Raw genomic sequence first — 11,123 nt, 5'->3', positions numbered from 1 at the left:
TGCACTCAATCCCACTGCCCATGTTGCAGACGAAGTGAGCCCTGAGGGACACCACTCCTCACTGGCCTCCACGTGGACAATGAGTCACTGACCACAACTCTCTGCATGCAACCAGCCAAGCAGTTCTTTATCCACTGAGTGGTCCACCCATCAAATCCATGTCTCTCCAATTTAGAGACAAGGATGTCGTGTGGGACAGTATCAAACACCTTGCACAATTCCAGGTGGATGATATCAGTTGCTCTGCCTCTATCTACCAATTCTGTGGCCCCATCATAGAAGGCCACCAAATTGGTCAGGCGTGACTTGCCCCTGCTAAAGCCATGTTGGTTATTATCGATCACCTCTTTGTTTTTCATGTGCCTAAGCATAGCTTCCAGGAGAATCTGCCAGGCACAGAGGTGAGACTAACTGAACTATAGTTCCCTGGTTCTTCTGCTTTCTCTTTTTTTGAAAATGGGGGTTATATTTCCCTTTTTCCAGTTGTTGAGGACTTCACCTGACTGCAGGGATTTCTGGTAACTTATAGATAGTGACTTAACTTCAGCAGCCAGTTCCCTCAGGATCTGGGGATGAATCTCACCAGGACCCATGGACGTACACACATTCAGGTTCCCAAGATGGTCTCGAACCTAATCCTCTTCTATAGTGGGTTTAGGGTTTTCATCCTCCCAGTCTCCACCTTTACCCTTCTTGGTCTGGTCAGAATGGCTGGAGTACTTGGAGTTGAAGGCTGAGGAAAGGAAGTCATTAAGAACCTCAGCCTGTTCTATATCTGGGGTAACCAGTTCTCCTGTTTTCTTCGAGAGAGGATCCACATTATCTCCAGCCTTCCTTTCACACATGGCATACCTATGGAAGCCTTTCTTGTTATCCTTAATTTCCCTGGCTAGCCTCAATTCCAACTGTACCTTAGCTTTTCTGACTGTGTCTCTAGCTTCTCTTACAGCTTCTCTGTACTTTTTCCAGTCCATATGTCCACCTTTCCACATCCTAAAGGCCTCTTTTTTACCTTGAGTTTCCTCAGCACTTTGTTGTTCATCCATCGAGGCCTTCTGGCATTTTTGCCTGATTTCCTCTGTGCCTGGATGCATCAGTCCTGAGCTTGGAGTAGTTGATACTTGAATATCAGCCAGCAGTCTTGGGCCCCTCTACCTCTGAGGACTTCATCCCAAGGGACTGTACCAAGAAGGTCCTTCAAGAGGCCAAATTCTGCTGTCCTGAAGTCCAGGACAGTGAGCTTGCTGTGTGCCTTCCTCACTGCCCTGAGGATCTCAAACTCCATCGCTACAGCCAAGGCTGCCTTGGAGTACCACGTTCCTCACCAGCTCCTCCCTGTTGGTGAGCACAAGGTCCAGCACAGCTCCTTTCCTTGTTGGTTCTCTCAAAGAGTTCTGAAACAAAGCAGTCCTGAAATTGAACTGGGGCTGGAGTAGATTTCTGTGCTTGTCAAGAAAGTTCATCCTTGATTTTTGCCCTTGGAACATCTTGTAGTGCAGTTTGGAATGCACTGTGTAGGATGCAGACTGTTTTGAATAACAAATCCTGAGGAAGACAACCTCTGGATATTTAATTCCCAGACTGCAAATTTGATTTTTTTCTATGTCTTTAAAGTTCTGAAAATGTATAATGATCTAACTGAACATCATGGAAAATTTGCAACTGTCACTGGCTGAAATTAATTTTTGATGTTCAGAAATATTCTGAACTATTTAATTTTCTTTCATGGATATTTGCTCTTTGCCTATATGGATTTAGTATAACAAGTTGCACTGCTCCTTTGATTTTTGTAATTTGTGTTTAGATGTATCTTTTAGAATAATAACATGGTTACTGATTTTTGTGGATTAGTGTTAAAAGTTGGTACTGGTGTTTATGGAGATTGCTGAGGTGTTTGGTCTTTATTTATTCAGTCAAAACTTTTGTTAGATATCTGTTTTACTAGTTTGTGACTTTGAATTCATCTCAGCTCTTCACTGTTCCAAGTTTGGAGGGAGGAAGGTTGGAATAATTTAAAGATAAAATCTTTAGGGGAATTTAGGGGAATCTTTAGGAGGTTAGGCTTTGTTTCTGGAACTAAGGTAATTCCATCTTATTAACTTGTTTGAACTAGCATACATAGAGCCAAGCCAAATACCTCCGCAGTCACAGCATGGCTTATCCACACCTGGAGAATTCCCTGTGCAGAACAGAAATTCACTCTTCTCCATTCAGGATTTTGATAGCCAGTTTTAGAGCCATATCACTACTGTATTACTTTGGCATTGTGCTAGTTCTCAGGAAATTAATTCCCAAGAGTTGTAACAGTGTAAAACTGGAGTAAACCTGCAAGAAAATTTTTCTTTGCTTCGAAAATCTAGTATGAATTTAGTATGCTTTTAATGTAAATCTTGCATGTTGGGGGATGCTACTTCTTCATTCCCTAGGAAATGCCGCAAGATTAAAAGTATTTTGCTTCAGATATTTTTCTCACTTTGCAACTCTTAAAAGAAAGGCAAGAAAAAAATTGAGAAAGTAGAGACTATTTTGGTCTCTGTGAAAGCCACATGAAATAGCTGACGGGAGATTCACAAGAAAACTATAGGTTTCAGCAGTCTTGATGGTGTCTCATTTCAGAACATTGATTCTTTTCTAAGGCTTTTCAGGCCTTTGAGTCATCCATGATTCCATCTCCAAAGCTTATACAGCAGCTCTTGGTCTCAACTTACTTTATGAGCAGGTGTATAATCCCCTTGTGTGATCACATATTCCCAGCCTAGGCTATTTTGTTTTGTTGCAAGACAAAATTTGGTACAAAGCAAATGCTTCTTTTACATGATATATTCAGGAAACTGAATTTAGAATGGTTGATCTTAAAATAATTATTATATGGGCATATGGTCTTTGGCAAACTTAGCAACTATCTTTGTGACTTATGAGAAGATTGTTAGCAAGTCCAACACCAAAGATATTTGACATATAGAATTTCCATACAAGTGTTTCTGTAGTGATTGCTGTGTATAAACAGATCACTGTCTGTCAGCCACTTTTATCTGATCCTGTACCTGTAGAAAAGACAATGATAGTGTATACCTGGTTTGGGTATTTTGCTTAAGTACCTGAAATGAAACTGATTCTTCAGATCATAGCTCTGCTTCATTCAAGAGTAGGCAAACCAGGTGGCTACCTATCCTGTTTCTTTGGAAATTTAAAGCCCAAGAAGGCAAGCCAAAGTAGTTTCCCACACCACTAAGAAACCCAAGTGATCTTCTGTTAAAATTGTCTTTTGACAGGATTGATGACTCAAATCTTGTAGCTTCTTTGTTCAGGAAGTTAACGGGAATGCAAATCAAAAATACTTCTTGCAGAAAGGAAACTAAAGCAAACACTGTTTAATGTTATTAAGCTCACAGCTTTCTCAGAAGGTGACATTTCAACAGAAGTATATTTATATATTTATGTACATGTTAAAGTGCAGGGGAGTAATTTTTAAAGTTTATGTTCTTTTGTGACACCTGAGAATTATCTAGGTATTCTGCCTTTCATCACTGTCTCTAGTTCAAAGCAGACATGTTGTATCTTCATTGTGTTTTAAGCAAGACCAAACAAATCTTTTACTAATGGCTTGTCACTGAAGAATAGAGAAATATATTTTTAATGTTCCAGGATTATAAATCTTGTTGTAAATACAATAACTTTCATTTTCTAGTCAGTTTTTGCTTCTTTATATTCTGTTAGGTGGGATGATTTTACTTAAATTTCAGCTTGAGTGGAAAATTCAGGAGTGAGATTACCACTGACCATCTTTAAGCAGTTATTAACAAATGGTGTATACTGCATAGATAAAATGAGGTATGGTTCTGCCCGAGGTGGATGGCAGTTGGTGAATTTAACAGCTCTATGCCAGATTACTCACCATGTTTGAATTTGCTGGAAGGCATAAATGCATTGCCAGTTTCTAAAATAGATGTTCTCTTATTTATAACCTTTTGAAAAGATTTCTGACAGGATTTAGAACAGATGGGTTTATAAAACAAGATATTTATCCCTATTTAGACCATTTCTGTAGTTATTCCACTCATTAGATGGATTTTCCAGATGAGCAAGTTAGTATTTTCTCACTTTGCATTCTGCTGTATTTCTTACGGCAGCTGAGCAGGGGAATGGCTGTTAAAATAAGCACTATAGTTGGGAAGAACCAAAAGTTTCATATAGTCTCACTGAAAGTAACACTGGCTCCCTTTTCAAAAGCAATTGCTATGCTGCTTTGAGACAGAGGATCTGAAGTTCAAGTAGACCTATGAAGATCTGTCTGATGTTTCAGTTACTTTTAATAATCATCCAAAATGTCATTCAGATGACAGAGTACTATTCAGTTTGCAAACTGATTTCAAATAAGTCCAAGTTAAAATACAGTTATTTGCATTTCAGTTGCTTTGCAGTAAGTCAAGTTTACTTAGTTTGTTGTGTCTCATCTTCCCAGAAAAAAAGCGACTTGCAGGAAATAGCTGGATACTTTTGCTACCTGGATAGAAATCAAGTATTTGGAATTAACTAAGGAAGTAAAGGGAGACCAACCTAGTTACAAAAACTTAATTTCCCTACTGTGTTGGAGAAGAGACAAACAGATAAGATACCTGCCATGAAAATTCCAAATTTCTTGTTAATTAAGCACAATCTATTCACATTCAAGTGCAGTGTGACTGTATGATGCATTTCTCTCTGCTCAGGGAAGTTTTCATGACGTACGTCAGCCTGGCATGACCTAATGGTTGATTAGGAGTGGTGCAGCATGAAACAATATAATGTGCTCTACTTTAAATAATGTTGCATTAGGTGTTTTGACTAGAAATTTCATTTCTCAGATGGTTCAGATAGGTAAGTGAGAAAGAATTCTCTATATTTTTCCTCATTCTGACTCTTGCACTGAAAGTCTGTATAGGACGAATGCTTTTATTTTTATTATGTTCAGGAACATCTCACCTTCATGTGAAACACTGAGGATTTATAAAATATCAGTAATGTCAATTGGTGTGTGACAGAAGAGATGAGATCATGCTTGGCACTATGGTGCCATCTTTCAGTGGCGGAAGTCTCAAATCTATATCAAAATGTGCTATATTGCTTTGTCTGCTACCACTTAAGAAATTTTTAGAAGAGGGTAAGCACACCAGTGGACTTTAGGGTTTTTGGATTCATTTCGTCCTTAAATGAAAGAATAAGACATCATTCTCATCATTTAAAAATAGGCAGATTCTTCACATTAAAGAGAAGAGGTTGCCACAGAATGAAATTCAGATTTCTTTGTATACCAGTAAGAGATTAAAATATGGAGCTGACTTGTTCTGATATTTTTTAGCCTTTTAAAGACTAGTCTAAAAATCTTGAAGTCCTTAGCATGTCTACCTTGGCAAATGTTCACTATTTGAATTTTAACTTGAATCCTGTAGTTTGAGATATCAGAGAAATACAGTATTTGCAATGTGTGGCTCTGCAAGTGGACGCTGAGCACATTAACCACCTAGTATCTAAAAGCTGGTCCTTTTTGAACTCAAATCTAGGCTTCATTTCCAGATCCTCCAAGTCTTCTTGGGTATGCCAGATAAGGGTCAGAATAGAAAAGCAGAAGATCTGATAGAGGTTTCTTCTTCAACAATAAGCATGGAAGATGGCAGTGTGTTTACTTGAAGTTTTAGCATGTCCTCCTGTGACATCCTTGCTCATTCTGCTATGGCCCCAAATGCCAGCTCTCATACTGTTTGTCTTAGAGAAAATTCAGTTACAGCAACTGCAGGAAGTGATCAAGCGCCCCATTTTTATTTTTTTTTACTTGAGGAACTCTAGCCTGGGAAAGTTTTAAGAAGTTTAATGCATAAATCTTTTTTAACTTTCCCGAAGCATGCTCAAATCAGTGAAAATTGTTTTTTTACTCCAGTGACTTCTGAGTATCTCTATAAGTCTTTGAAGATTAGTATATAAAAAAGTCTTTTGATGTGTTGCTCTCCCCAAACTTTTCCTTCCTTTTTCAAAAAAGGAGAAATAGCTTACTTTTTCTTCAAGAGGAACGTGGAAATCAATACATTAATCCATTTGCTTTTTGCTCTATCTTATTTGCTCAATTGCTGCCAACCATATTACAGTTTGGATATGATCTCAGTGTTAGTCAAGTGCAAGACTACTGTATGCCCCATTCCTTGAATCCTGGCATTGCCAGTCAGAATAAATAGTCTTTTTTCTTCCTTGCTCCTTTTCCTGTTTCCTTTTAACAGTGGCCTAAATTGTGCAGAGTATCTCCTCTCAGTCTTATTTATTCTCAAGGATAAATAAACCAGGAATTTGTCATCTTTCTCACTAGAGATGTAGCTTATTAGTCCAGCTAGACTCTTTTCTCATCATCTCCATAGCTCTTCACTTCAGCATGTGAATTCATGGTTTTTTGAAGGAGATAACCAGATTATCTTCATTATTTTAATGAAATCTTGCTATATCAGCAGGATACAGTAACATATTAAACATATTACTAGCAAACCCTCTTGCTATCTCCCATGAAAAAAAGGAATCAAGGCAGATTACATGTCCTTTTGTTGGAATGATTTGTTTTGTTTGGTAAGCTCACAGAAGGTAGAGTAGCACAAAGCCATCCCCTAATGGTACAGTTTGCACAAGCAAGCAGGCTAAAGAGTTAAGATTTTAGGAGAGCACATCTTTTCTATCTGATCTGAAAGAAAGGTATATCCTGAATCTCAGACACTTGAGGAAAAATAAAAAAAATTAAAAACACTGTCTAAAGTAAAGGCAGTCCTGAGTAAAGGAAGTTATTGCACAGACAAAATCTGTGCTCCCTCTCTTTATATGCATCAAAACTAGAGTGGATTTTCCAGCAGCATCTGTAAGGTTCAGGGACTACTCAAAAGAGATGATTAAACAAGATATAATAAAATAGGGGTGCATGACAAAATGAGACCAGACTATAGTCTAATGCTGACATGAAATTAAAACCAGACAGATCAGAAAAAGTGCTGTTGCTGAACTCAGAGCACTGGAAATGGAAATGAGGGAGCAGAAAGCAGATGTCTTTCTTTTCTGCTGTGTAGGTGACAGAGTTGAATTTTCTTATAGTTATTCTCAGAATTTTGTTTTATTTACATTAGTCCTAGGGAAGAATGAAGAGCAAATATTTTTTTTTCTACCATGCAGATTTATCCCATTTCACTCATTTAAGTCATCCAGGGATAAAAGAGAGATTCTGTGTGTCAAAATATATAGGACAGTTAGAGTTTTTTATTTATCGATTCTCTAGACTTCTTTCACCTCTTGCAAAGAAAGAAAAAAAAATGCTTATGCTTCCATGCTTTAAGAGATTATCTGCTTCAGTGTTTCAGAGCAACTGAAGGATAAAAATGATGTTATATGTGAAATTCAGAACCTGAATTTAAATTGGAAATTAGAACAATTAGTATGAAGAAAGGTTTACTATTCTCAAATGGTTGAAGTGTGGTCTTGTAACACAGTTGTGGTTTTATATGGTTCATGTGAAAACAACAAGCAAAACAAAACAAAAGGAATTTCTCACTTTCCATGAAATAAGAGCAGCATGAAAGACACCTAGAGCAGAACTGGTCCTGGCAATAAACTTGCTGAGACCTCACTTCCCCCTGTTCTTTACCTCTTGCTCTGATTCTTCTTCCCCAGTGCTTCCTTTCATTCAACCTGCAAAAAGTTCTCCCCAGTTGCCCCCTGTGCTTCTAATTTTGTGTATTTGACCTGTTATTGCAGGATATGTGAGAACTGATTTTGAAGCAGTGTCAATGTTAAAGATGGTATCCAAGCTATGGATTACTGATACTCCACTTGGTTATGGGAAGCTGCTTTTCAGAAAACTTTAAACTAAGCACCTGCTTTGCCACCTCCACCCATGCAATTTCAAAATAATATCACAGGTCTAGAAAAGAGCTTCATGAATCATTTGTTATCCCCACAACCTAACCATTGCTCATTTTGTTGGCAGAACCATTCATCTGAAGAAGAAATTATGAAAGAAAGAGAACACTATAAATGAATGATCAAAATGATACAGTTAAAGAAAAAAAGCAAAATGCCCACAAAATGAGATCTATATACTTGTTCCAAAGGCCACTGCACTCATACAGCCTAGGGAATAGTTATAGATTCCTATGTTAACATGATAGTCATGGCAGATTGAAAAAAAAGGAACCTCATTTTCTAGGTAACTCATGTGCTAAAAAGTTACTGCCTTCACTGTGTGTGAACACACCTAATCAGTGGAGCTCACTTAAATTGAGAAATCTTTTCACTTTAAAGAGAATGATCATCCTTAACTTCCATTAGTTTATCCCTCATAAGAAAGATCTGAATTAGTAATAGACCTAAGCTGTCATCCTCTCAGTCTTCTGTAATGGCTCCTGTGTCAGAGGCTACACCCTTGATTTATCATCAGTCATAGCTAATAGTGAACTAATAACTTTGTGTCCTGACAACCACACATCACTTTCAGTACGCTGTAAGAACATCTGAACTTCTGAGGGGAAAACTGCTGAATCAGCCCAGGTTTCTAGTGTTTTGAGACTTCACATACTTTTTGTTTTATTCCATTTACTCCACCAGCGATAGTAGCCTTGCAAAACATTTTTGAAAACTTCTAGAGTTTTGTATCTGCACTTTCTGGCAGCTAATGCCATGCTAAAGGCAAATGTTGTTACAAGGTGTATAAGTATGATCTTACAGGGTTTTTCTACATTTGTATAACAAAAGTGTCTAAAATTCCAATACCTGCCAGACCTTCCAGACAAATTTGACCTATGACACACAAAGGTAGAGGATCATTATTTCCTTTGAAGAACTCCTGTACTGCCTTCAACTGTCATTTAAGCTGGTATCAGGAACCAGCAGATGAGTAGTCCTACTCCATAGATGATATCAAGGGTTGCCTGGAGCTCTGGAGGCTTCTCCTATCCTTTGTGTAAATGTCTTAGAGGCAGCTCTTGATCTGTGTTTGGTAAGAGTGGAACTGAGTTCGGTCTTTTAAAATACCCAGCTGAAGTGGCCACATGAATATCGTCACTGCTGAAAGGATTTGAGAGGAGCATGGAGATACCAGCTTCAAGTCTTTATGGGCTTTGTAAAAGAAGATTGTGATGTTGATGGGATTTCAGAAGTCAAAAAACAATTTGGTGAAGGTGACATTATCTTATCACCCTAATTGACTCTCATACCTCCAGACAGAGCTACTCAGTATTGTACCAGATGTAACCTTGATTGTTCAAATGAAATTAATTTATTGCTGCAAATGTACAGTGCTGAAAAAGATTGTAGATGAGAATCTCAGGTTGGTCTGCTGTCTCTTCCCTGCTGAAAGCAGAATTAAGTATTACAGAATCTTGATGCTTTACCAGCCAGTGTGTTTCTACTTGTTCCTCAAAGTTTTTTCCTTTACCATTATCTGAGTTTTGCTTAGAATATTTACAAGTCAGCATCTTTCCCCTTGCCCCCTTTGAACCAGTCATAGAAATATATTTGTGGATAATAAACAATACCAGTTTAAAATGAAGCACTCATCCTTTATCGCTTTGGTTTGCTTAAATAATCATCTCGCTGAAGTTCATATGTAGTTCACTATCAATTGAAATTATTTGTAATTAATGGTTGTCAAATCTGTAATTTAAGCCCTTGGAATTTGTTGCTGTCAGTCTTTTCCTATAATATATTATTTTTTCAATGGGTTTGATCCAAAGACGACAGAAGCCAATAGGAGAATTTCTACCAGCCTCACTGAGGTTTGAATAAAGTGTTATATTCTGTGGCAGAATCTTAGAATTGTTTAGGCTTGAAAAGACCTTTAAGATCATCTACACATCTTTTAAATACCTCCACAGGTGGTGTCTCCACCACTTCCCTGCTCAGCCTGTTCCAGTGCTCACCAATCCTTTCGGTGAAGAAATTTTTCCTAAAGTCCAATCTAAACTTCCCGTGGTGCAACCTGAGGCCATTTCCGCTTGTTCTATCACTGGTTGCCTGAGATATGAGGCCAATGCCCACCTGTGTACAGTCTTCTTTCAGGTAGTTGTAGAGAGTGATAAGGTCACCCCTGATCCTCTTTTTCTCCAGGCTAAAAAACCCCAGCTCCCTCAACCCCTCCTCATCAGACTTGCGCTCCAGACATTTCACCAGCTGTTGCCCTTCTGTGGACATAGTCCAGTACCTCAATGTCTTTCTTGTCATGAGGGACCTAAAACTGAACGCAGAATTCAAGGTGCAGCCTCACTAGTGCTGAGTGCACGGGGATGATCACTGCTCTGGTCCTGCTGGCCCCACTATTACTGATAAAAGCCTGGATGTCAATGGCCTTCTTGGCCACCTGGGCACACTGCTGGCTCATGACCAGCCCTCCCAGGTCCTTTTCTACTGGCCAGATTTCCAGTCACTCTTCCCCAAACAGTAGTGCTGCAGGGAGTTGTTGTGACTCAAGTGCAAGACTTGGAACTTGGCCTTGGTGGACCTCATACAACTGGCCTTGGCACATTGATCCAGCCTGTTGCAGAAACAATACTGGAGTAAAACTTGCTTCAATATGTACTTTCAAATCAGCCATATAATATATAAGCCCATGGCACCTGGGCTGGGGAAGATACTGTGAGTCAGTTATGATAATAAAATCCCCTTAGGATCTTTGGATTTAATGTGAACCACAATTCACAAGGTCATCTGATAAAATTGTCACTGGAAGATGTTGCTAGTACTTGATATGGGATCAATGTACTTTTTGCTATGAATTCACATTTTTATACAGGAATTTCCCCCTTCCCTTCTGAGTCTTCTGCTACATTTCTTATCAGACGACATAACCAGAGTTCACCTAGGAATGATGAACTCATTGTCTCAGTTAAGTTTCTCTACATCAGCCCCTTTATCAGCTCCTGTTGACTCAGTGTAATCTTTAGTATTCAGTAAGAAAGTAACTGCTAACTACTAAGATTGGAGAATAGTTGAGAAATCCCTTTGAAATAATTTGCAGTATTTGTTTCCTCTTTTTTTTCCCTAGTTCTTTAACATTGGAGCAGTGGCTACCTTCACATACATTTATTAATAGAATAAACAATCCATTCAGTCATGCATAAACCAACGTC

General features: G+C 38.4%; 1 protein-coding gene across 1 annotated transcript in view; it reads left to right on the top strand.

Moving 5' to 3' along the window:
• Positions 1-5,046: 5,046 nt before the first annotated feature.
• LOC103803965 (roundabout homolog 2-like) overlaps positions 5,047-11,123 on the top strand; it is a gene marked incomplete at its 3' end in the record, with an annotated part of 33,950 nt that continues 27,873 nt past the window's right edge. Inside the window, exon 1 of the mRNA XM_009076549.1 lies at positions 5,047-5,140. Within this exon, the coding sequence (XP_009074797.1) occupies positions 5,047-5,140 (94 nt within the window). The remainder of the gene's footprint in view (positions 5,141-11,123) is intronic.

The sequence above is a fragment of the Acanthisitta chloris genome, unplaced genomic scaffold (assembly GCF_000695815.1).
Source record: "Acanthisitta chloris isolate BGI_N310 unplaced genomic scaffold, ASM69581v1 scaffold10350, whole genome shotgun sequence".
Lineage (NCBI taxonomy): Eukaryota > Metazoa > Chordata > Aves > Passeriformes > Acanthisittidae > Acanthisitta > Acanthisitta chloris.
This window is presented reverse-complemented; position numbering and strand designations above follow the sequence as displayed.